This window comes from Chelon labrosus (genome assembly GCF_963514085.1).
Source record: "Chelon labrosus genome assembly, chromosome: 21".
Lineage (NCBI taxonomy): Eukaryota > Metazoa > Chordata > Actinopteri > Mugiliformes > Mugilidae > Chelon > Chelon labrosus.
Window position 1 is genome coordinate 9,744,283 of NC_140354.1, and position 27,410 is coordinate 9,771,692.

The 27,410-nt window shown below is 43.3% G+C and overlaps 1 protein-coding gene across 1 annotated transcript; it reads left to right on the top strand.

Moving 5' to 3' along the window:
• Positions 1 to 1,113: 1,113 nt before the first annotated feature.
• Positions 1,114 to 27,340, top strand: grid2ipa (glutamate receptor, ionotropic, delta 2 (Grid2) interacting protein, a; the record flags this gene model as incomplete). The annotated part of the gene is made up of 23 exons (XM_084571284.1): positions 1,114 to 1,195; positions 2,671 to 2,924; positions 3,307 to 3,639; positions 3,743 to 3,897; positions 12,881 to 13,153; positions 13,726 to 13,811; positions 13,974 to 14,043; positions 14,217 to 14,516; positions 15,138 to 15,289; positions 15,546 to 15,707; positions 17,701 to 17,807; positions 17,938 to 18,085; positions 18,684 to 19,015; positions 19,784 to 22,228; positions 22,361 to 22,448; positions 22,720 to 22,809; positions 22,959 to 23,155; positions 23,271 to 23,426; positions 23,606 to 23,692; positions 23,790 to 23,919; positions 24,020 to 24,138; positions 24,269 to 24,433; positions 25,403 to 27,340. 23 exons carry the CDS (start codon positions 1,114 to 1,116, stop codon positions 25,481 to 25,483), a joined length of 6,012 nt encoding a protein of 2,003 aa, XP_084427410.1. The 3' UTR covers positions 25,484 to 27,340.
• Positions 27,341 to 27,410: the final 70 nt, after the last annotated feature.

The following is a 27,410-nucleotide window of genomic DNA, read 5'->3' on the forward strand; positions in this document are numbered from 1 at the left end:
AGGACATTTTACTGGCATTTGTGTGTGTGGATCTGAAGGCATTTGTGTGTGGATCAGCAAGGCGGAAAATTAGTGCCAAAAGTCACGTGACAGTGGTAAGATTGTGCCAAAAGTCACGTGACAGTGGTAAGATTGTGCCAAAAGTCACGTGACAGTTTTCGTATTTGTAGAATTGGGGTTTTTTTTGTACTTGAAGGATTTTTTGTTGTACTTGAAGGATATTTTTTTGTACTTGAAGGATTTTTTGTTGTACTCGAAGGATATTTTTTTGTACTTGAAGAAATATGTTTCTTTGTATGTGTAAAACGTACTGCATTTGTTTCTGAAGCATTATCTATTTATTTGATAGGTACGTTTCTTATTTGCAAAACAAAATACATTAGTTTGTGAATGATGTTTTGTATTTGCAAACCACACTGAGTTTGTTTGTGAATCGTTGGGCGTGAGTAAAACATGTTTTGTGTGTGTGTGAGGTTTTGGCATGATTCTAACTCCATACTCCAGTACCGCCGCTATAATCAGAGCAGTGTCCCTGGCTGTTAAACCACACAGTTTCTGGGTCATCCCTCAGCCCTCCGAGAGGGCCTCATCCACATGAGCAACAGAGGGAGACGGAGAGAGAGAGAGAGAGAGAGGGTGGGAGGGTGAGAGAGGGGAAGGTATTTATAGAAAAATGGGGCTTCGCAGTACCTTTTCTTGCACGGAACCATTTCAGGACCAAGTGAGTGTGTCCCAGTTTTCTGGTCGTCGCTCAGCCATAGGGTCTGGGCTGAGGCTGAGGCTGACGCTGGACTGCCTCACCCAGGATGGAGAGCCTGACTCTCAGATGCTCTCTCCTCTCCTCTGGCCTCCCTCTCCTCGGCTCCTGACTGTTGGTCCCCAGCTTAAGAACAGAGGACGGCACTGGCCCACGTAACCTACAAATGTGATCTTCTTGGTGCACTTGATTTTTATTTATTTTTTTTCTTTAGCTGGGTAGAGGCTTTTGGAGGCATTGAGCTCTGGTGAGGAGCAGCACAAGAGTGTCTTGAGGCACTCTTTGGCTGCATCGACCCCCAGGCCGGGGGTGAAGATAGGCTGGCTGGAACGTGCCCCGCCGCAAGCCGGGCAAGGATGAGGCGTTTCCTGAGCAGAAAGGGCCGCTTCTCCCTGCGCCAGAGCAAGTCTGGCACCCGGAGCGCCTCCAAAGATTTCTGTAAGTCGGTTTTATGTGGTGTCCCTGACCCGCTTCATCTGCTGGAGGTAAGATAAGGAGGGGAGCTGAAAGGAGATGTGTATCTGGGTTGCGGGCTGAAGAGAAAAGGACAAAAGAAAACTCTTGACAGTGCCGCTTTTGTTCTGGTAGAGAGAAAATGTTATGATCCACAGCTCATGTCAGTGATTTTCCAATCTGTTTGAGATGAATGATTAGTTTGACGTTTCAGCAGTCTGACACCATGTTCTGTAACGCTTGTGTCTTCATTTTAAATATGTTTTATTCACCCGGCCACACCTCACCCTAAATATTTAGCCCTCTGCTCCAGTAGATAGTGATTCATTGGATGCTTTTTGGATTGAAGCGGAGCTGACGTGTCTACCTGTCTTCACAAAGTCTTGCACCGATTCTTTTTGCACTTTTTCACTTTTTGTTTTGTTTCTAATCTAGTCTTTCTCCGTCTGTCGTCATCTTTCCCGGCCTCTGATTAGTTACGACGAGAAAAACAGTTGCTCTGTGCTGACGGTTCCAACGGAGGACTGCATGCAGTAGCTTGTGTGTCTGCAGTTTGATGCAAGAATGCGCTTTTTTTCTTAATAAGGTTTCCTTCCCAGTTTCAATAAGATAAAACCATTGTTGGAGTTGTGCTTGCTTTTATGGCTTGAGACAAACATATCTGTCATCGGATTACTTGTATATTAGCTCTTTGCTGCTGTTATCCACGGATGTCTGACATAAGACGAAGTAAACTTATTGGACTCACATTTTTAAGTAAACCTGTAATGCAAATACGAATGATCCAATTGATAATTGGAAAACAGGTATTATTAATTAACAACAGGGGCGTGTATCGTTTTCCTTCTCCGACACAAGAAATACTGAAGTGCGCTGACCAGGCTCTGTGATGTCCTACATATGTCTTTGATGTATTCGGATGGCTGTAGATGAGTGGCGGTGAAGTCGAGGGCTCTCTCTCGGGACGCTTTCCGCAGCAGTTAGAATGAGGCCAGTGACCAGGGGAAGGCCAGCAGTTCATGCACATGCGGTCTAGATGGCATCCATCACAAATAACCTTCTTTAGTCTACTTTTTTTCTTAATACTCGCAGAGGGTGGGAAATTATCTAAAAATGTTTTTTGTTTTTTTGTCAGTTTTGTTTTATGTTGTGTCTGTGGCTTGGTATTTTGTGGCTTATTAAAATAGATCAGTGACCTGCTGCTCCATCCCTGCCTGAGGTGCCCCATTTAATCCAATGGACCATTTAACCTCCATTTAACATCTCCAGCCCACTTGTTTATGTCGCTAAATTTGTGCTAGTATGACGCACTGACTGTATCCTACAAGCCTTAAAGCAGATTGTTGGTTGTGGTTTCAGACTAACTACTTTCTCAGTTTGGACGTGACTGCTATTTAAAACATACAAATCACCTGTTCGTTTGAAACCCTCTTAGTACTAATGATCTGTCTGTCATCCAGACCTCGGCCTCCCAGCCACCAATCAGAACTGGCCCGAGGCGTTCGGCTTCCGGCTGGGCGGCACTGGGCCCAGCTACATCCTCTCTGTCGTGGAGGGCAGTAGTGCCTACCTGGCTGGACTGCAGCCTGGCGACCAGGTGGTGGACATCGAGGGCCAGGATGTGACTAACCTCAGCACGCCGGCGCTGATCGCGCTGGCTCAGACGCTCAAGACTGTACCACCCAGCATTGGAGTGGTGTCACGCATCGAACAGGTCGGTCATCAACAAGACAGTCGTTATTTTGTGTATTTAAATGGTAAATGGCCTTGCTTTTATATAGCGCTTTTCTACCTATTGGTACTCAAAGCGCTTTACAGTCATAGACACATCTACCCATTCGCTCACACAAGCACACACACATTCACACACCAGTGCCACGCACTGGGAGCAACGGGGGGTTCAGTGTCTTGCTCAAGGACACTTCGGCATGTGGCACATTCCGGGGATCGAACCGCTAACCCTCTGGTTCGTGGACAACCCGCTCTACCTACTGAGCCAGAGCTTAACTGGTGCTAAAAACACTTACACATGCACATTCATGTCAACAATGGTGAAAACAGCGCTAAGGTGGTGACATCTTTGTTCTTTTCCTCAGATTGACATCAACCCAGGGCCGGATGGCCGTTTTGGCTTCACCATCGTGGGAGACAGCCCCCTCATGGTTGAGGACTGCATGCCCAACGGTCCGGCTGGCCGCAGTGGCCTCAAGGCCGGAGACTACGTCATGGAGGTCAACGGCATCCCGGTGAAGCATCACGAAACGGCAGCGGCCATGATCAAGGCCGCACAGGGCCGTCCCCTGCGCCTCGGCGTGCTCAGCATGGCCCGCCGGCCCAAGCGGCTGAGCAGCAGCATGAGGGTGCTGTCGCAGAGCGGCGACAGTGTCAGGGAGAGCCGTGCCCACAAGGCAATGGAGTTCAATAAAAAAGTGAGCGTGAAGGGGTTTCTCAAAGTAATTCATTGATGTTTTTTAAAAAAAAAAATATATAACTACGTATATGTATGATCTATGTCATTTCATTTCCCATCAGGTAGAGGAAGTACTAGGAGAGGAGCAAGATGTGAAGGAGCAGCTGTTTGAGGTGCTGAAGCAGTACGCGGCTGAGAGGGACGTGGAGAGTCTGGCCGAGGCCCTGCCCGACATTTTGATCACGGAGGATCATCAGCAGCTCATCGACAGCGTCAGGTAGCCAATCATTTGCTCACTTACGCATCGAGTAACAGACTTCACACCAGAGTCCACGGTGTGTGCATGTTTATTAAGGCTGCAAGATCAGCTTCAATGAGTAACCAGTCTTTACGTCCTCCTAAAGTTGCGACTAAGGAAGCTTTGACGCTCACACTTCAACAAAGTCTGTTTTCAGTGATGCAGTCGGGATAGTGCGTTAATATTTTAGTCTAAAATCTAAATGTGGATGTTGTATTATAATTATATCGCTTCATACATCGTTGTGTAGTAACTAAGTCGACTGTCTGATGACCAAACAATCGAAACACCTCTTAGATTTGTCATTTTTGTGTGAAATACGTGAATTACGTGAATAGATTTTTGTAAATGACTAGATTTTTACTGCAAAACATTAACAAAACATAAGGGGACCTGTTTATTAAGAGCCATATTACACATCCCAAGTAATTATTTTTGAAACACATAATAAAAAATAATAATTATTCTCAATCCGATGGGATGCAATAGCACATTCACATTATTCTTTTTTGCTTAGTGGGAAAACTACCATTCATCATAGCTAACTAAAAATCACTATTCTTGTGACTCCTTTTAAAAGAGCAACTCTCTCTGGCCCATCGTGTCATTTGTACTGTTCAGCTTCAGGCCTCATTGTACAGTATAGACAACAACAGGAACACAGCGAGGGACCAAAAACACCTTAATTGCCTCATGAAATCAATATTCGTGAACCCACCCATTCAGCATTTCCCTGCAAAATGTGTGAGAGGGAGCACATCAAGGGCACATGTGTAGAAGTTTCATCTGATATCAAGCACTGAAGGCTGCCCTTGGGTGCTTGGATGTCACCCTACTGTACAGTATACAACAGGGTACGGAAATTCGCCGGCGAATATTGCATTTCTTCCTCCTCAGCACTGATCGGAAAATCAAAACCCAAAACACAATACTGCTGCGCACACTTGCATATTTTTTTTTTTTAGTCAGTTCCTATCTCTCTATCCTCTCTGATCACTTCCTCTCACTTTGACTCTCAGTTTTCTTTCCCATTTTTTCCCTGTCAGCTGCGATGCACTCTTTGATACACATCACTGGATGCTATTCACTTCTTCGTCTGCATACGGCTCTTAGCTGCTACAGCCAGTTTGCTGCTGGTGGTTGGAATATGCACACATACGAACACAGGGAGATGCTCAGCCTCCATGCACACAGCCCTGCTTCTCACACACATGCACATAGTCCTGTCTTTCAAGTTCCATGCTGGGAGAAATTATGAATTGCTGCCTCAGGTGAGTACTAAAAACAAAAAAACAGTTTGGCAATGTTCATTTTCTGATTTTCTAACCGTTGTAGCAGGTTATCAGGTAGTACGTTACCAGGTAGCAGATTTGAAAGCTGTAGTGCTGTTAAAGCATTCCGTAACAGCAGACCTCAACAATCAGTTAGTGTTGAATTTTCCCCATGGTTCGTTTTTTGGTGAGTAATCTGTTCTTTGTCCAGCTTAAAAAAAAAAAAAAGATTCCCAAAGCCGCTGTCCAGACATCTCAGTCTGTATATCAGCCTCGAAAGCACATTTCCCTCCTCATAAAGCTGCTGTAAAAATGCTCGGTAATGTTTGTTTTGCACAGGAGTGCCATTAATTATGCATTAGTTAGCCGCAGAGGACTGAAAACTGCTTAGATGTTTTGCACACCTTCAGGCAAGCAAGAAAGTACATCTGAATCTCTCGATCAGAGTTTGAAGCAGCGTTTAGGAAAATCATCTTCAGATAACTGCAGTTGCCCATAGCCCCCCTCTGGTGTGTTAAGTTCAGGTTCGTAGCGTAGATTTAACAATGCAATGCTGACTTTTTCTTTATACCGACTAGGCAATGCAAATCATACAGGGTATTCTTGAGTTTGCATTCACAAGAAAAGAGCTACAAATGTTCTTTATATACCATAGAATCGGTCTTACTGAGTTGTCTTCCGTCGTAGGAGCTGTAGGTGCTTCCAGGTTGTCTGAGCCATTCCTCAGGGTGGTGTTTGTTTCTTCGAACAATGGCATGGTCTCAGACATCTGTGGTAATATGGAAGTATTCTGTTCTTGTGGCTGTTGAAATGTTTAATAAGCAGGTTTCAAGGCTGCTGTTGAGGCTTTTAGCTGTGCTAGCATCATGAAGGTATGCTAACGTCTGATTGCCGGTTTCCCCTTGTCTGTTTAGTCCAGGCAGAAATATTTCAGTTAGTATTGGACTGATTGCCGTTAAGCTTTCATGGCTCCCCCCTAAAATAAATCCGTCTGAGTATAGTTATTTCCATATCTAGTGCCACCAGCAGGTCAATGTACCACTCAATTCCATCACATGCTTGCCTGGAAAAATACCAGCAACAACTACATGATTAATAATTGCCAAATCTGGTATATGATCCCCATGGTGCTCACATAATCCCTGGACTTTTCTTCTTGTTCCACCACAGTTTTTGAGCTTTCAAGTTTGATGGACTGTTCCATCAAACTTCAGTTTTGGTAACTTTGACAGTTGACCCTTTGTTGGTCTTCTGAGTGGTCTGCTGATCCCCAACCAGATGCCGCCCCTTTGTCAAGCCCTGACATCCTAGGTTACCGTTGTTAGGTTAGGTAAGCAATAGCCACGCGGGGTCCATTCCCAATTGGAAAACACTGAAAACCTGTAAACTTAGTTAGCATATATAGCACACAGCAACATGTGTAAATCGAAGAGTCAATACGTGAGGGTAAAAAAAAAAAAAAAACAACGTATAAAAACTGAAAACTGTTGAAATGTCCTGTCATTTCTCCAACGTCTACCAACGTTGGCATGTTAGCGCATTAGCTGTCTCACTTCCATGTTTCCTCTAGACTCTATTATTAAAGATTTTCAATGTGTTTCAATGGGAATGGATCCCCCAATGGTTATAGTTTGTCTATCCAACATTAACACTGGAAATTGGGACTTGGCAAAAGGTAGGCGTCTTCCGGTTGGACGATATATCATATGTGAGATTGTGTTTTATTATGAGTTTGTGCCGGTGCTGCTGTTCTATGTGGAGTGGAAAATGAATGTCTGCCCCTGATGTGGGATCTCTTCTTTTATTTAAACATTGTCTCCGTCCCACCCAGGCTGTCAGCCTCACTGTCTCAATCTCTGTCATATCCTGTGACAGCCCTCAGTCACATATGCCCACAAATGCGAAAGCTCTCCACCCGCCCTACCTCAGTCTAATAATCAGAAGTCATATATCATAGATGTGAGGTGTGCTTAACAGCTTAGGAGGTAATTTCATCTGCATGCCTCGCAAGACTTGACCGCTCGGGCCACGTTTTTGCTCAGTCTGCCTCTGTCCCCTCGCCGTTTTCCCTCGTGCGAACGCGTTCTATTTTTAAGCAGCCTATTTCTTTTAATAAAGTCTCTCTCTTAGATTTCTGACGCATTTTCTAGTGTCAATTCCTGCACGGTTGCAGAGCCCAAGAGGTCAGCATGTGCTCAAAAGCTATGCATAACACCGTGTATCAGGAGTGTCAGTAGAGACAATCCTGGAACATTTTTTTTTTTGTTGACGTGGTTCTGTTGTGTCGTGATCATTCAGTGAAATTATACTGAAAGGTGGGACTTTGGCTGACACTGTGTCTATATATAGACTTCAGAGATGTGATTTAATTGCACTGATGTATTCTCAACCCAGGAATAAGGATGTGGTGCAGTTTATCTTACCTTCATTTGGTCTTTGAATTTTTTATGAATCTGTCCATTTGGACGGAAATTGGCTGTAGAGATTTGGACAGTTGTCAACATAACCAGTTCCTGTACAGTCACTCATGCACGTTGCTGTGTTGTGCACACACACACAGTCATTGTGCTGACCTGCCTATGAAATTCCACTGGGGCTCCCCTCTCTTCTCCACTTCTTTTCTCTCTCCCTCCTCACTTATTCCTCTGTTCATCTCATTCTTTCCTTCCTCCACTGAGAGAAGAGAAGATTTGTCACTCACTACCTCTTACTGCTGAATGATGGACTACTCACTGATGAGGATTATCCTTTAACTACGACCAAGAAGACCACCCTGAGCTGATCCTGTTCCTTTGCTTCTTTGTACTTGAGGAAGAAGGGGATAAAAGATGGGAATATGTATAGAATGCTGCCTCAGACGTGAAGTTGGAGAAGAGCCGACGGTTCTGCCTGGGGATGTTTTGGAGGTGTGGAGGGATGTAAACCACGTCTGCTCTTATAGTTTACTCCCTCCCGCTCTCTCATTCTCTTGCTTTCTTCACCTGGCTGCTTTCCGAGCCTGCAGCAAGCGCTTTTGAGATCCGTGCACCTTCCTATTCCTCACCTTTCTCTCCTTTCCCCTTTTGTTCGTGAAAGTTGATTGTTCAGACTAGATGGGGACTCACCGAGATAGAGGGGAAGCATTTGCTTTGTTTAACTGACCTCAGGCACTACCTTAAAGCCCGGAAGAGCCATGGGAAGGGATAGGAGCCTTTCAAGACACTTTCGGTATGGCAATTTTTCTTTGGTCTTAGCGCTGTGCTTTGTATTGTTTGTGCTGAGTTGTATGTGTAGTTCCTGAAGCAATGCTTTACTGTGAAATTGCTTTCAAGCTTCGTAACAAAGATAGTTTTCAACAGTGTCGGCATGTAAAAATATGAAAATATATACTGTTCATAAACTTGATTCCACCATGGACATAGACTTGATTAGAAAACCGCAATTTGTCATCTACAAACAGCTATTAGTAATTTCTTTGTTTACTAATGTCTTTGTTCAGCTTTTTGTGACTTTTTAATTCCACTCTGTAATTCCACTCCAGTGTGTCTCAAGTTGTGCCGTGGTTTTTGCTAATTCATTCTTGGCCCACCTGTCAAATCGGCTGATCAGAAGTGGGTCTGATGATAATGGTTCTCGCAATGAGTTTCCCAGCTGATTTCAGTTGTCATTCATCCCTCTATGCTTCGCGTCCTTGATCCACCCCTCCTTCAGACCTAATTATAGACTCCTCTCGCCCTCCTTATAATTGAGGGCATCCCAAGGCCTACATCCAACTTCACAGGAGAAAGGCTGTGAAGTTTCTGCTCACTTGTTTTAGCCAGGTTGTAAGACTTTACATGTGAAAGTTTTTTTTTTTTTTTTTTTTTTTTTTTTTTTCTGAGCTCATAACATCACAGCAGTTAAAAGGGCTAGGGAGGTGTCGGACCTGATGACAGCTGTTGAAATCAGTAGTTGACAGAATGAAATAGACCTAGAGACTACACAAATACACAACAAATGGCCCCATTCTGTTTCATTTTCCCTATCTACCATTTGTCCAAGAAACGATGGTGATGTATGAGTGCTTTTCGGGAAAGTTGTGTGGCCTACATAGGCTGTAAGCACGGACTACACTGCTTCATTCCCAATAGTTACATGACCGTGGCCTAGAAAGAGCTCTAATTCTCAGTTTTCTTTCTTTTCCAGTCTGTCAGATCTGTCAGATTTTCCAGCTTGTGTCTCCATGTTGTATTTTTCTTAGCTTTTTCTAACTTTCTTCCACCATCAAGTCACAGCTCATACTGTTCGTCTGTCAATCACGAATTTCTGACTCTCTCTGTCACTTAAAATTACTTTCAGTGGGGTAGGGCTGAGACTACTTTCCATTATTTAATGCTCTTTAGTTATGTCTCTAACTAGAGCACCTCACTTCTCATCTTGTTGAACTAAACTGGTCCTCAAGATAGCAGCACAGAGCAGCCTGGTGTCACAGTTGAGCACACCACACCCCTCCGGGGAAGAGTTTGGTTTTTGCTGCATGAATACACCATGTACTTAATCACTGTCACCTACATACACTACCTCCCTTGGTTTTTAAGTTATGTGGATGTCTTCACTGTAAGCACTTAAGATTGTACCTATGTAAGAGATTGTCAGGTCATTGATAACAGCAGTATAGTTACCTAAGAGACAATGCCACAACATGACCATTTACAGATTAAATTAAAGAGGATCCAGAATTGAGCCTTGGGGAACATCAAATGCCAAAATATGAAACTGGCAAAAGCCATTACATCACTCAGAATACTGACACAGCAGTTAAGAAGTGTGATTGGTGAGAATTCATTACAGATTTCTAAGATGAAGAACCACAAGAATGCATATAACATCATTATTACTTTTGAATAGACTTTTTTTGTGTCACTGATAACAATATTGAGCCACATATTACTCTTGGCCTACCCAATGAGCTCAACCATGTATTTCACATTTGAAATTGGTTAGACCAACACAACACATTTTTGAATAAAGACAGGACTCTTAACTTCATTTACAGTATGGTTTTAACAGACAATGACTCAAGATGACCATTTTTTACTGTTATTTCACCTAGGACCCAAACACCAGTACATCTATTTTATCATTGTTCAATAGTATACACACCAGTTTGTGAATATTCATGTATGTATTAACAGGACTGAAGTTTTCTAAGTCAGAATAGGTGTGATTATTGTGTATTATCGCTGTGCGTCAACAAATTAAATAACAGTGGACCCATGACTGAGCCTTGGGGAACGCCATTATGTCTCTGCAAATATGAATATAGCTGTTCAAACAATGTACATACCACCTCAAAGTCTCCCTCACTTAACCACTTAACTTTTTAAAGAAATAGTGTGATTGAGAATTGGGAACAAGCTTCTAAGACCAAGAATCATGGTTCCAGTGAGGTCTGGCCCTGCTATGAGAGTTCTTAATACAAAAACAAACAGGTCAAGTGTTGTGCAGTGTTGTGTTAATGCTGTAACTTGTTTGGTTTTCTGTTAGGTTTAGGTTAGATTTTCTACCTCTTGGTTATCCCGCAACAAGTAGCAAGAAATTCACACAGTGAATCAGCAGGTAGTTCAGGATTTTCCATTATGTGATTGAGGTGTATGTGTGTATAACTCAACATGATGGTGGACTAGGGGAAATTGGGGAAAGTAGAAGTTGAAGTATGTTGTACTAATTCTGAACACAAGCACCAAGAGCACAGTATCTGCGCTTGTGATATTTAAACTTTTTGGTATGATCAGTTGCAGGTGACAGCTAGTCAGAATTGTAGGGCCAATGTTCATATCCAGTGTTAAATAAGTAACAACCAGTTCAATAACTGAAACATGTTTCGAGACTGCATTGCATTTATTATCTTTATCTGTGATGAGCATCGGACTTTGGGAGTGGTTTGACTTGAATTTACAGCCTTGGAGTCAATGACCTAATATGAAAACATTGGAAAGCCTCAAGGACTGTTTTGTTACACCTACCACAAATTGACGTTGCATATAGCCAGGTTTTTATGCGCTTAATGTGATGAGTTAGTTGTAATCAAAGCCATGTTTTGGTGTGTGTATGTGTGTGTGTGTGTGCATACTTGCATAAACCTGTGAATTTTGTCAGAATCTAAAGGGGAAGTGTTTGCCTCCCTCATCTTTGGATTGTAATATATTGGTATGCTGGCAGCTTTTACTTTATGTGTCTCTTTTAATTCACATGGAGCACTTGTACGTTTTTATGTTGCTACTGAATCAAGAATCATCCAATCCTTGCCTCCTAACAATGTTCCCAAATGCACCTGTAAAGTCACTGTCACAGCTTTGAAGACCAAAGCTTTGGAACAAGGAGATGTGCCGTGCATATGGAGGCACATTGAAACTGGTTCACTCAGGGAAAAAAAAACAAAAAAAAAACAAAGCACTCTTTTCTCATCAGCACAGTAGAAGTACCCTGGAGAATCATGTTGAAGACAGAGCGGTAGCAAAAGATGTGTTGTGAGGATTGTGGCAGCATCATTTTGTAGGCGGGATGGGGACACAAATATGCAAAAGAGAAAAGCGACAAATGAGGTGTGCGTGTGTGTGAGAAGATGAGAGAAAAGCGCCCTATATTTAAAGGAGAAACACGCACTAAAACACTTTTCAGAGCAGATGTTGGCAACGTTTTCTCCATTTCTGGGTCATTTCTGCTGTTCTGTTCTGTTTTTTTTTCTGTTGTTCTTGCAGATAATTGGCCAAACATAAACCGCATGCAGCTGACAGCACAGCTACAAGAGAGTTTAATGGGAGCAGTCTAAGACATCAATGGTTAACATCAGGTTTGAGTGCTTGTGCTGCTATTGAAGGCTCCTACAGGGAGACATTTGTCATAGAAGGCAGCAGTGCCTACACCAGTCCTCGAAGAGTTTGTGCATCTACAATCTAAGCCATTTGTCCATGCTGCTGATCTCCATTTTATCTAGTGGATACTATCTTTATGTCTATAGTGCATGCAGCACACAAAACCAACTTGAGGAAAGTGGGTGCATCATGCAAAAATAACCCTTAGAACATACATACTATCACGCACTGAGACATGTCCGTATCCGATGGTGGCTTTTTCCTTTAAGAAGAAAAAAAATAATATTGGGAGTTGTTAATGGGAGGGGAGAATAACACGAGCCGAGCACTTTCTCCCAGAGGTGGCTCTGGCACAGAGCCTCCTCCCTTTTCGTACTGTATACTCGCTGTAAGCTGTCACAGACACAGAACGCTCTCACCTGCAGCTGCTACGTAGTGTGACAGGAAAAAACAACAAAGCTCGCCTCTCGTCTCTTTCATCCTCCCGCGCACATGCAAGCTCACAGACGCGCACACAAACGCTGGACCAATCCCTTCTACCTGCCTCGACCCTCCCATGAGATGATATGGACTAAACTATTTTCGTGCCAGTTAAGTGGATCCTGCAGCTGGAGCATTAATTCCTCTGATTTGCTTTAGACAAGGAGAGATTGGGATAAAGAATCTTGGATTTTGCATTCTGTATTGATGTGATTTTGTTTTCCTTTTTGTGATATTATCATGTAGAAATGCACCTAAGTGTGTTCTCACCGACCACACAGAAGCGAAGCCGAACTGGAAACCACTCCACCTCTGCATTCCCATAGAGCTTTTACTACTCTGTTTGAGGCTGTTGTCTGATTCCACAATGTTTGCCAGAATCTTCATTCCCAAGAAGCACCGGGAGCGCTTTGACGAGGTGGTCTCTCAGAGCCTGATGAGCCGGCTCAAAGGGCGGAGCTTCAGTGACCCCAGCCGGAACCGCCTCCGCCGCAGCCGAAGCGAGGACCACCCCGAGCGCCTCCTTGTCTCCACCCGCGCCAGCTCGGTGCCACGCACCCACGCCGAGGAAGGCGTGGTCCCCCCGGCCAGAGGCATGCGCAAGACCACCTCACTCATAGCTGGCCACTCCAGTGGCACCACCAACTGCAGGTCTGTGTTAAATAAAAGCCCATCGTTTGTTGAGTAATTTGGCCTCCCGTCAACCTGTTTTAGATAGTCGTGCCTGTTCTCCTGCTCTCCTCCTGTGTTGTTTCTCATCAGGGATTTTTTTCAGTCGTGTTTTTGCACATTTGTCATTGAAGAATGATAAAAAAATAAAAAAAAAACTGAAACAGCACGCGTATAAACATCACATCACCATGTTCTGAAGATGCGGGAGAAAAATTGCTCCAAGAAACCACTAATCTCTTCTGTGTGTCTGGCTTATAAAGATGTTCTACAGCTCCCATGGGGTATTCTGTCCATATTTAAGCAGGACCGTTCCTGCTCATGCAGGATGTGAATTTAAAACAGTCTTCTGAATATGGAAATCAGCTGGAGGGCCACATCTGGACTCACAAACAGGCAGAAAAACTTATCAACTAAACTGCTTAATTTGCATGAGCCTCTTAGTTGAATCCAGGCTCTGAGTATCTTTGTACACCAGTTTTTCTTTCATTTAATTTCAGGCGGCCTCTGACTTTAAATCAGTTATTAATCAAAGCGGAAATTTGTTTCTTTAGGACCGTGAGAGTGTGCAAGGGCAACATGAGTTTTGGCTTCACACTCAGAGGCCACGCTCCAGTGTGGATTGACTCAGTGATCCCTGGTAAGAAAAGAATGCACGTGCCCATACATTTAGTTATTAAACTGCCATAACTGTTAACAGAAACTGATCGTATCTTTTATTAAAGCTAGGGTTTCCCATCAATGTGGCAATTATTAAATCATTAATCCCTCTCTGTGATTTCTGTTGTTTTCTGTCCTGTAGGAAGCCCTGCAGACAAGGCCGGCCTAAAACCAGGAGATCGCATCCTGTTTCTCAATGGACTGGACATGAGGTCAAGCTTATGGCCAGTTTTTTGTAGCTTAAGTCAAAAGACAAATGACAAGAATATAAAAGTTCACACTCTAGCATAAGTAATGTCTTCTGTAGAATACAGCCAGCATTATGTAACCAGAGTACACACTATCACATATGTGTCAGCGTCACTCACCATGTGTCTGCCTGTAGGATCTCCTCCCACGAGAAGGTGGTGTCCATGCTGCAGGGAAGTGGTGCCATGCCCACCCTGGTAGTGGAGGACGGCCCGTCTACGTTCACCCAGTCCGAGCAGGATCTCGCGGGGGGCAGCGCTCCCACAGCGGAAGGAGCCCGCTCTCCCGCGCTCAGCTCGCTGCAGTGGGTGGCGGAGATCCTGCCTCCCAGTATCAGGGTCCAGGGTCGCACCTTTGGACAGCAGCTGGAGCACCTGCTGACCATCCAGGAAAGGTACACAATCTGCAAGGCTTTGGAGAACTTCTTCCAGCACAGGTGAGTCAAATGCAGGGAGAGTGGGAGAGGAGAGGAAGGTAGTGGATGGCGTCACTCAAAGAACGGATGGATAAATTAATAGTGTTGTATTCTGTTCTGCTAAGGACAAATTAAAGTGAAAGATTACACCAATCAGCCACAACATTAAAACCACTGACTGGAGAAGTAAATAACATTGACCATCTTGTGACAATTCAGTGTTCTGCTAGGAAGCATTTGGACCTGGAGTTCATGTGGATGTTACTTGGACATGTACCACCCACCTAGATCAGACCAGGCCCCCCCACCCCATAGCAATGACACTCCAAGGGAGACCTACACAATATTAGGCATAATATTGTGCCTGATTGGTGTACACTTTTTTTTTTTTTTTTAACTTGCGTGCTGTAGTAGACTTCATAGTAAATGTCTGTGAAGCTTTAATGCTCTGGAGCGTCATGACTTTGCACAGGTAACAGTTGAGCACAGGACTAATGAAACTCTGACACAAATCAAAAGCAAAAGTTCAGATTCGAGTCGCCTGAGCTCAACTGTTCCCCGTCGCCCACTAATTCACAAATTGACTTTTGATTGGACAGCCAGGCAATCTCTGTCACCTTGCCTGTGTTTCCATGGTAACAGGAATGTTGACACTCTGATCGTGGATGTGTTCCCGGTGCTGGATACTCCAGCCAAACAGGTGATCTGGCAGTTCGTTTACCAGCTGCTGACGTACGAAGAGCAGGAACACTGCCAGAGCAAGATTTCACGTTTTCTCGGATTCAAATCGCCAGGTGTGTGCGCACATTCGTCCTTTTACATTCTTCGATGTTTCTGTGTTCGGTGTGGGCAGCTTTAAGGGTCTGTGCGTTTGATTAAAAATTGCCTTTACTTTTGCTCGAGATGGACTCTGTCATCAGGATTCCTAGGTCATCATGGGGATCTTGAGTTAAACCACTCACTCATTGAAATTCAATCAGCTTGGGCGCTGCAAACCTTCATACGCATTTGCCTCTGCTTCTACATTGCCAGTATGTGTGTGTGTTCCAGTTCCACCACCACCACCACCACCTCCCCCTCCTCCGGAACCCGATGTTGCCCCTGAGCCCCATCGCCGTAGCAGCTCCATGAGGGTGACAGGGACCACGTACAGGAGCAGTGTGAGGGGACGTAGCTCTGATGACCTGGTCATTGGCACACACTTGGGCATGGGTACTGAACTTCATTATCTTCATCATTGTCAGTAGCAACAGTAACTCTACAACCATGACAGCACTCTCAAATTTCATCATTATCATGACTTTTCTTACTACTAACACAATATTCTCATTGTGACCTTGAATATAGTCTAGTTTAGTACCATTTGGGTTTTTTTAGCATCTAGAATCGACTTACTTTTGCTTCTAACTTCTAACAGGTTATATTAAATTGTGATTTAACATATTAACACCTAGTTGCTGATCGAAAGCCAGACTTTGCCATTAGCCCAGGTGAACTCATGAAAAACCTACACATAGGTCGGAATACTTTACATTTCTGCATAAAAATTATTTAAAACATGAGTGGATTTTCGCACAAGTCCTGAAAGTAGGCAAATAGAACCCAATTAAACAAATGAAACAAAAATATTACACTTGTGCATTTATTTATTCACAAAATCGTGCAGCCTTAACACCAACTAAACATTTCCGGTAACTGCTGATCCGTCATCTACAGCTGTTGGGAGGAATTTTGGCCCATTCCTCAGTACAGAACCACTTCAGTTCTGAGGTGTGGGTAGGTTTCCTTACATGAACTGCTGGCTACAGGTCCTTCCACAACATTCCTTTTGGATTAAGATCGGGACTTTGACTTGGCCGTTCCAAAACATTAATTTTGTTCGTCTTTTAGCATTTTTTTCTGTAGAATGACTTGATTGCTTTGGGTTGTTATCTCTCTGCGTGACCCAGTTTCTCTTAGCTCATGGACAGATGTCCTGATTTATTGGTGCATCAATGACGGCAAACCATCCTGGCCCAGATTGCCATCCCCCATGTTTTTTGTTTTTTTTTGGAGAGCAGTGGCTTTGTCCTTGCCATGCATGCCATGGTTGTTCAGTGTTCTCCTGATGATGGATTCATGAACATTAACATTAGCCAATGAGAGAGAAGCCTTTAGTTCAGGGGTCTTCAACGTTTTCCAGGCCAAGGACCCCCAATCTGATGGAGAGATGGAGCGGGGACCCCCTACTTATATATATATATTGTATAAAATTGTGTTTTATATTAAACCGGTCCTATAGTGCCTTGTAGAAATGTACCTTGTTGTTCTGCATTCAATACTAAGATATTAAAATAACAAACAGGTTAATATATTCATGTTTTTATTTTGAACATGCAAGGTACAGTGGTATGGGTGGCCGTGCCACTGCCATTTATAAACATACCTCAAACTGATACCTACCAAGATTATCAATGTCAGTCAATTGCATGTAACCATGCACAAAAAATATTGAAATTGACATTTTTAAAACATGTGCATATGCATACAATACTTAACTATAGCCTAACATTGACAGATTCTTTTCCCCATAATCCCCAAGCTGTATAACATTTAAAAAGAACTTCATGTGTGTTTAAAAAAAATTGTGGAGGTGAATATAAAAAAATGTCTAATCAATCAAAACATTTTCGCGACCCCCCTGCAGTACCTCCGCGGACCCCCTAGGGGTCGCGGACCCCCTGTTGAAGACCTCTGCTTTAGTTGCTTAGAAGTTACCCTGGGTTCCTTTGTGACCTATCGGACTACTATGTGTCCTGGTTTTGGAGTGATCTATGCTGGTGTGCCCCCTCCTGTGGAGCATAACAGTTGTCTGACTGTGGATTTGTGGATTCCTAACTCGGAAACACTTCCGAACAGATGGACTCTAATTTGGCCTTTAAATTAATCCCTTATCCTAAGTGCACTTACTTTTGATACTCACAGATATGTAATATTGGCTCATTTTCCTGAATATACAACTAAACAATAAATATACAACTATATTTGTGTTTCATTTGTTGGATTGGGTTCAGGAAATACACTGATGTTTTGAGGCATTTTTATGCAGCAATGTAGAACATTTTGAAGGGCGCAAAAACTTTCAAGAAGCACTGTATATGGGTCAGTCAGCCGACTCAACTAAACTAGCTGTATTTAAGTCAATCTAATTGGTGTGTTACAATAGGTCTCCGTACAGAGCCAGTACATGAGACAGGAATGAGGTTGGCTCCAGGAGAAAGACAGTCAGGGGATGGTACTTCACTCCCTGAGACTCCCAACAACCTTACTAACGTATGTACCAGAGCCTGTTTTCATGGGATGAGAAAGAAATCACAGTAAATGTCATTATTATTATTATTCACTCACCAAGGTAGGACAAAAAGTCTCACCCTGGTTTCTTTGTACATTTCCGCAATGCAAGTTGTCAGCAGTGTATGCTGAACTGGAGAACATGTATTCATCCAAGAGGTCCAAGTCTCTGAAGAGTCGCCCTCCTCCTGCCCCTGAGAGCTTGCTGGATCTGGAGCCTCCTTCACGCACAGCATCCCCTACAATACATGCTAACACAGGTAGCTGAAAGTATACATTCACACTCTAAATTCATAGCAGCTGGAATTAACAATATAATAAACTAGTATACTATACAAAATTAGTTCCTATTTGATCTCTGGTGTGCCTCAGTGTGTTTTTAGTGGAAAAGTGTAAGAGAAAGGACTGAAAAGGTACCAAGAGAGATAAAGGTAGCAAACCCATTTATGACAACTGAATATAAATTAAACATTTACATTAATGGATTCAAAAATGGGATACGTATGCAGGGAGCACTTATGAGGCCAAAAGCAGCGTTCTCATGTTGTCCTCCAACATTTACCCACGTAAGAGCATGGTGATGGTGGAATTGGAACTAGAAAACACACCATTAAAGACAGTAATTTGTTTCTTTAATGGCTAATTATGTGTACAGTTTTAGGCGAAAAAGACCATATCACATATTACTGAATTGTTTAATTTTAGAACGTGACTGCTGGAAACTTTTGCATTTGTTCAATTAATTAATAAACCAAAACACACTCCTAGCAAGTATTGTGCAAAACATAATTAAGATAAGCTTTTAAATCGAGATTTAATTTTCATTAAATAGCTATTTATTTATCCTCCTTGTCTCAGGTAACCGTAAAGGCCCCCCGCCACCGACCTCATGGCCGGAGCCTCTCCCAAGTCCCCCTCAATCCCAGTTCTACCCGTCGGGGTTGACAAGCCAGACCAGTGCGGAATCCAACCCTTACATCAGCCTGGACAGTCCCCCTCCCTCACCTCCAGAACCCCCTGACTACCCCTCTAGCCCCCCTGCCCACCGCAACAGCAAGCGCCGTTACACCTTCTCCAAACCACCCCGTTCGGAAGACACAGATCGCTTTCTGGATGCCCTGAGCGAGCAGCTGGGGCAGAGGGTGGCCATCGTGGACGAATTCTTGACTCCTGAAAACGATTATGAGGAGGTAGAGTCACATCAACACTGCGCCAGGGAATGATTTCTCAACCAGATGAAATCACTCCTAGGCATCATGGAGTCAGCAACTAAGAAACCTCTTGTTAACCCATTTGTGACCATAAAACATAAAAACAGGATATTAAGAAGAGAAGTTGGTTTTACCAATAAATATACAAGGGTCATTAACATTGTGTATAGAGGAAAGCTTCAATCGAACTTTGTGATTGTGATTGTGATTGCGATTTGTGATTGTGGCTACTGAACACCAGGTTTTCAGACAAAGCCTATTTTCTTTGTCCTCCTGTACACATAGAGAGTTGGATCGGAGGATCCATTGCATTGTTAGTCATGAAAATACTCATGTTCCATGGGCTCTGGTCACAGTGGGTTAACTGTGCTGCACTGATTCCGTCTTGTACCCTAATTTAAGCTTTGTGTTCAAATGTAAAATAGGACATACGTCCTCTGACACACATACACATACATAAAGAATACAGGGCACACTTTATTTTTTTTATACACACTTTATACTTTATAGTTATGTGAAATATCAAAACAAAATTATGTCACTCAAGAGATATAACCTTTTCATAGATGAATACAGCCAGGAGGTTCTGCATAACCTGGTCACTTGTGAGTTTGATTTAGAATTAAAGGGACAAGACTCCTGTTGGTGCCATTTAAAACTCATTAAGCACAACAAATATACAAAGATTTTCACAAGTTCCTATTTGACATTAAACATCTAATGAAATGTAATTGGTGTTAATGCCAGGATGTTGTACAGATGGGCTTCCCAGATGAGGAGGATGAGGATAATGAAGACGACTTAGGGGTGGATGACGAAGAAAACGGAGGATTTGTGGCTCCAGAGCTCAGCAGCCCGAGTGATGTTCAAAGCAGCAGTGGGGAAGAGAATGCCTCCTCCCTCACCTACTCCTCGTCTTCTGATCACATTCCCCCGCCTCCCATGACTCCTCCCCCTCCTCCACCTGTTCAGTTCAATGACCCGCCACCTCCTCCACCTCCAGCACCGGCACAGACTCAGCCTCAGCACCAACAGCAGCAGCAGCAGCAGCAGCAGCTTAGCTACACTCCTGAACACTCCCCGAGAGCATATGTGCCTATTCGCCGCAAGTCTGGTCCTCCTCCACCACCTCCTCCCCGCAGTAATCCACCTCCTAAACGTCACTCTTTACATAAAGTTCTCCCGTCTAGAGAGGACCTGCAGGTCCATGCTACCATACAAGAGCTAAAAGCCTACCAGGAACAACAAGTTTACCAGGAAAGACAAGCCTATGAGGAGCAACAAGCATATAAAGAGAGGCAGGCATATGAAGAGCAAAAAGCCTATGAAGAACAACAACTGTTCCAAGAGCAGCAGGCCTATCAGGAACAACAACAAGTCTATCAGGAACAACAACAAGCCTACCAGGAAAAACTTATCAAGGAGAGACAGGCATATGAAGAGCAGAAAGCATACGAGGAGCAAAAAGCTTTTGAAGAGCAACAAATATACCAAGAACAGCAAGCCTATCAAGAAAGACAAGCATATGAACAGCGTCAAGCCTACCAGGAACAAAAAGCATACGAGCAGCGGCAAGCCTACAAGGAGCAGAAGGCATTTGAGGAACTGCAAGCCTACCAGGAACAAAAAGTCTACGAGGAGCGTAAAGCCTATGAAGAGCAGAAAGCTTATGAGGAACGCCAAGCCTACGAGGAGCAACAAGCATATCAAGAGCAACAGATGCAGCAGATCTACCAGAGCCACCACTCAATGCCTACACAGCCAACACAGCAGAAAGCCCATTCTCCACTGCCGCTCCAGCAACTGCACCAGTCCTTACCCCCACTCCCTTCTCCGGACTCTACCCATCCCCACGCTAACCACCCTCTTTATATGATGCGCCAGGCACAGCAGCAACAAGCCCACCAGAGTCATCACCACCGACGCCTGTCTCGCTCAGCCCCTCCTCCACACCAACAATCACCCCAACCAACAGCCCACCCCAGCCAATCGGGTCAATATGCAGAGGGCATCTACCAAAGTCATCAGATTATAAGACCACAGCCTCACCATTCCTCGGCAGAGATGCTTCACCAGATTCACCCAGCCACAGCTCCAGCTCACCATGCCTCTGCTGAGATGCTCCACCAGCTGCAGCAATCTCAGGCCCACCACTCATCTGCTGAGATGCTCCAACAGATGCAGCAAGTCCATGCCCACTACTCGTCCTCAGAAATGCTCAACCAAATGCAGAAATCCAAGGCCCATCATTCTTCAACGGAGCTTCTGCACCAAGGTCAGCAAATACAGCCTCACCACTCCTCAACGGAGCTCCTCCACCAAGCTCACCAGGTGCATCGAGGACAGCCCCACCATTCGTCAACTGAGCTGCTTCATCAAATACATAAACCCCAGGCCCATCACTCCTCTACAGAGCTTCTCCATCAAGCCCATCAGATGCACCAACCCAAACCCCATCACTCCTCCACGGAGCTTCTGCATCAAGCTCATCAAGAGCCTGCCTCTCTGCCAGTTCAGCTAAACCGGGACAGCCACTCCCATCAGAGCCGGAGAAGTATTAAAGGCCATCATCAAACTGAAGTGTCACTGCAGCAGATGCACCAAAGCCAACACCCGCAGCCAACCAAACCGTCTCCGCAGAGACCACACTCTATCCAGCAGACCCACCATCATTCCAGTTCACCGCAGATCCACCACATCCACCACATGACCCCACAGCCCCCTCCTCAGGACTACCAACACCAGATTCATGTCATCCATCCTCCCCAGCAGCCGCACCGGCCCCAGCCCCTTCTCTCCACCTTTCAGCCCCTCCAGCCACACCAGCCGACCCTCTCCACCTTCCAACCTCTGCCCCAACACCACCAGTCACAGCACCAAGTCCAGTCCTCCACCCAAACTGCCCGTCCGCATTCGCAGCCGTCACATCACCTGCTCCAGTCCCAGCACCAGCCACAATCCCAGTCCCACCATAAGCAATCCCACAGCCAGAATCAGCCCCAGTCCCTCCCCCACTCTCTTTCGGATCCCACAGAGCATCTGGATCTCCCTCCGCCTCCCCCACTCCCACCACCCTGCTCCCCTCCGCCACTGCCAAGACCAGGTCTGTCCAGGATGGACTCCAACCACATGAGTGTGAAAAGGCTTCGCTGGGAGCAGGTGGAAAACTCAGAGGGGACTATATGGGGACAGGTGAGTTGCATGGTGTTCGGACATGGGGATCTATGGGGAAGTGATTGTAAATTTAGATTTTAATATTGAAATTAAATGCTAAAACTATACAATATAGAGCTGATTTTGCATTTTTTTGCATATTGTTGTTAGTTGGGAGCAAATTCTGATTATGACAAACTGCATGACATGGTGAAGTATCTGGATCTGGAGCTGCACTTTGGAACACAGAAGAGCTCCAGTGAGTACACATGGCTATATGCATTTTTGCAATGCTTTAAAAGTAAGCAAATCCTCGCACCTCTGGATTCCTTGGAGTATATTTATTTAATCACTGAATTTCAAACGAAAATGGTGCATATTCATCAAAGTTTGGACTGTATTTGTATAATCTCTCTCCTATTGCATTCTTTGTAATCTGTGTACTAATGTTTGCCGCTCTGTGTTTGTTCACTTTCTTACGTATGTCTCCATAAATTTTGGCATTCAGCTAACACTGATCTAATTTGTAGTGCTTGCTCCAGAGCCATCCCCTCATCCAGAAACCTTCAAGAAGAAAGATGTAATAGAAATTCTGTCCCATAAGAAAGCTTACAATGCATGTAAGAGGATTTCTTATTATTGTTTTATCTTTTTTCATATATTGTGTGACATTATTTACAATTGCAAACATTTAATTGTTGGTTCAGAATGAAGGATTTTCCCACTAATAATTTTATTTTTGCATTTTTTTTTTTTTCTCAAACTCTAGCCATCCTCATAGCCCATCTGAAACTGTCTCCTGGGGAGCTCCGTCAGGTATTAATGAACATGGCCACAGATAGGCTGGAGCCATCTCACATCAAACAGCTGCTGCTGTACGCCCCCGACGCAGAGGAGGTCAAAAAATATGAAGAGTACAGGCAGGATCCCAGCAAACTCAGCGAGCCAGACCAGTTTGTGTTGCAGGTACAGTTTTGTTGGACGGCATACGCGTGTACACATCATTCCGTGGATGAGCCCGTGCATGTGTCATTGCCCTCGTGCTTCACTTGTGCTCACCATATCTCGATTTGCCTGTCAGATGTTGTCGGTGCCAGAGTTTAAAACCCGTCTGCAGAGCCTCCTCTTCAAGTGTTCTCTCCAGGAGAAGACAGAGGAGCTGAGGGCAGCATACGACTGTATCTACAATGCCTCCATGGAGCTCAAGACCAGCAAGAAGCTGGCTAAGATCTTGGAGGTAACCTTCTGTTCTGAAAAGTATTTACAAATGTAAAAAACATTTTAATATTTATAATGTAAAAAGCTTTAAATATAATCATAAACACAATGTAAAGATAAGTAAAATCTTAATTTTGTAAACTGGAGCTAGACATAGAGTACACGCAGTTGTCTTCTTCTTTTCTGCCCTTTCTTTAGTTTGTGTTGGCGATGGGGAACTATTTGAATAACAGCCAACCTAAAACCAACAAGACTACGGGCTTCAAGATCAACTTCCTAACTGAGGCACGCCATACACCATTATTATATTACATAATCTTGCCAAAACATGATTGTCAAATGATATTTATGATATTAAATAACTCCACTGTGTCCTGTGCAGCTGAGCACAACTAAAACAGTGGATGGGAAGTCCACATTTCTCCATATTCTGGTCAAGTCGTTATGTCAACACTTTCCGGATGTGCTGGATTTTTCCAAGGACCTTACAATGGTTCCTCTCGCAGCAAAAGGTAGATACAATAGTCTTTTTACCTTTTACCTGCATTATATCTTGAGAATGTTTTAAAGTATGCCGGAAATTGTTTAATTCATCCACACATCTGTGTTCAGTCAATCAGAGGACTATCACATCAGAGCTGAATGATCTTCATGCAACCATCCAGGACATTCGCTCAGCCTGTCAGAAGATGCCTGCGACAGCTGAGGACCGCTTTGCTGTTGTAATGAGTGTATCCTTTAAAAAACAGAGAGAGAGCGAGGAATAGAAAACGGAGTAATAGAGTGTAAAAAAAAGTTTATGTAGCCGATAAAACTTTTTTTTTTTTTAATATATATATATCCCTTGACTAATTTGTGCAGAACTTCTTGGAAAACAGTCACCCAGCCATCCAGTCTCTGGAATCTCTCCAACAGAGAGCCATGGAAGAATTTGGCAAAACCGCCTCCTTCTTCGGAGAGGACAGCAAATCCACCAACACTGAGGCCTTCTTTGGCATCTTTGCTGAGTTCATTAACAAGTTTGAGGTGAGCAAGAATGATTCTGATGTCACCTTTACGGTATTACAGTCCAAATGACATGTTTTACTCACTAGTTTTCTCTGCCTTCCCTGATGTAATCATCCCCTAAATGTTTTAGTTTCTCGTACTCTCTACTGCTTGTAATGCATAACCCGAGCAGGACTGAGATAAATAATTTAACCATATTCAAGTCTGACGACCATCTCATTACTTGGTGCGTTTTCTGCTCTGCCAGTGTTTTGTTTTTGTACAGGCCCATGCAGTATGTTCAGTAATTAGCACAGCTTGTATTGCCTTAAAGATTTTGAGAGAAAGTAGTCTGTAGTAGGCTACAGCACTACTGTAATAATGAATGACAACGTATACCAGTGTGTTGACTTGTGTACTGTTTTCTTAATGGGGAAATGGTGATCTATCACATGAACCTTTTATCTTGTTTTATTTTTTTGAGTAGAATAAAATTAGGAACTATGTCATTTGCATCCATGATTCACACACATGCACTGCGTTGTGCACTTACAAAAATACCATCTACACCAATAAGACACAACTCGCTCCAGTGCATCCCACAGATACAGATCAGTTTGATCAGTTTGGGATCTAGTGAATTTGGAGGCCAGGTCAACACCTTGTGCTGTTTTTCATGTTTTTTTAGTTGTTCCTAAACCGTTTTCGTGAGTGTGAGGTCAGGCTACATCCTTCTGGCAATGGCTGCTCCCATCAAGGAGTGTCATTGCTCTGGGGTGGGGGTGCCTGGTCTTTTCTAGGTGGGTGCTACGTGTCTAAGTAACATCCACACGAATGCAAAAAGGTCCAAAAGTTTCCCAGCAGAACATTGTATTGTCACAAGATGGTCAATGTTATTTACTTCTCCTGTTGGTGGTTTTAATGTTGTGGCAGATCGGTGTATATCTATTGTCACAAAACACTGTCACTAAAAAGGTCCTACAAACATTTTTGGTTTCTTCACACCAGAGAGCGCTCAGTGATCAGCAAGCTGTCGAAAATCCGAAGAGCCCCAGGAGTCCCCGATTGGCCTCCCCGCTGGCCTGGTAACACACATACACATATATGACATGCAGTCGTTCAAATGCTACATGCACATGTACATAACAAAAACATATAAATTATATATAATTTCACACTCATTGTGCGGTATTAAGCAAAAAAAATGTTTTTGTGTTAATTAATATGTTTTTACTTAAGTGAAACTTTGGAATGGAAGCCTTCTGCGACAAGTGTGGATAGTTACGCTTCATGCCGGTGTTGTACTACATGTATATTCCTGTTAAAGAATAAAATCTACAATGGTTTAGACCAATAGAACACAACCTTCTTTGATCACCAGTTTATCTCTACAGATTGAATCATACTTACTCACACTATTAACATTCTATAGTTTAAGTTATATTCCTCTAAGGCCGAGTTTAGGTCAGTGATCACCTGCATAAGGCTGTGTGACAATTATACATTCAGATCATTATTGACAGTTAAGTCATAGAGTTATACATTTTATCTTGAAATAGATATTTAATGAAAATAAAAATAAATAAATCAGTTTTTTGATTAGTTTCCATGTATTGTACTTTTATAAGGCACCCACCACTCTGAATGTAACATAAATTCTTTAATAGGTGTCGCTTGTTTTCTCCAGCAAATACTCAGCTGTCCCGGTGACATTTACTGCCTTGTACCTACGCCTCAGTGTTTTTCCAAATTCACGCCGCTTGTGGCTGTGCAATTTATTGGTTGCGCTCTACTAAACCTACCAACGGGTACATAGCGGGAGTTGCTACTTACTGCTTGTTTTTGTGAAAAACATTAACCCCTACGATGATAATTTTTAACTCGGCTCCAGTCGTTAAGATGCTAATAACAGACTGCACAAGTCGGGTTGTGTGGGTCTTACAGCAGGCACTGTGCAATATGTGAACATTGAGCTGTATTCCACTGTTAGATATTATACCACTGCTACTAATGAAGTGTAAATGAGACATATTATTTGTGAAGTGTACAGAATAGCGAGAGTGTAGAAGAAATATACAGTATGCTACAATATGTGAATCACTTTGCTATTTTAATGTATTACCCAAGTATTTATTTTATTGAATGTGTCTTGTGCATTGACCGTAGAGCTATACCACTCAGAGGATAACCTGTAATTTCCAACAATATTAATAATAATACGGTGTACCGGCTTCTCTGACTTGCCAATGGTTTGTAAAAAAACTAAAGCTCCAACTGATATTTTTCAAGTCAAATGATTATGATAAGGATAATTAATGTGTGCAGCCAGTAAAAGCTTTGTTTTCTAATGCGTTTTCTCTTTTCCTGTTTAAATTACAGAACATAAACCTCTAAAGCATTGCTGTCCATTTAAGGCCTATAAAGTGTTAAGTCTGTATTTTGTATTGTAACCTAATCCTGACAAATATAAAGAGTTGTATGAGATCCACCTTTGCCTGAATGCTTGTGTTTTTAAGGCTTTTGATGAAACACAGAAATGTGCACTTGTGTGTTTATGACGAGTGCGACTGAAGTCATATCAAAGGCCTCGTGCACTGCGTTTCCAGCTTTTTATTGTGTGATTATGATTATATGTCTTTACAGCTACTTCTCATACCATTGCTGCGGCCGGTTTATCTATCCTTCTTAAGCCCTGTATCAGAGAAACATGCGTCTTTGTGAGATAAGTCTATATCTGTGTTCTGATCACACACAGACATCCCCCTTATCTTGCTCTAATAAGATCATACTGTTGCTATTTGGATGAATTTAAAACTCATTCAGCAATCGTTTAGCTGTTTAATGGTATCCCTGGTGTCATCTGAAAACACTTTCCTGTGGAGAGTAATAAATCTCTTACATTTTAACTAAACCTTGTAGTAAACAAGGTGAACGTGGAGTTTGATCTTTCGGAGCGTGGAGGAAGCTTCGAGACAAACGTGAGATTCCTGACTATGTGACATGCTGTGTTGTTTGG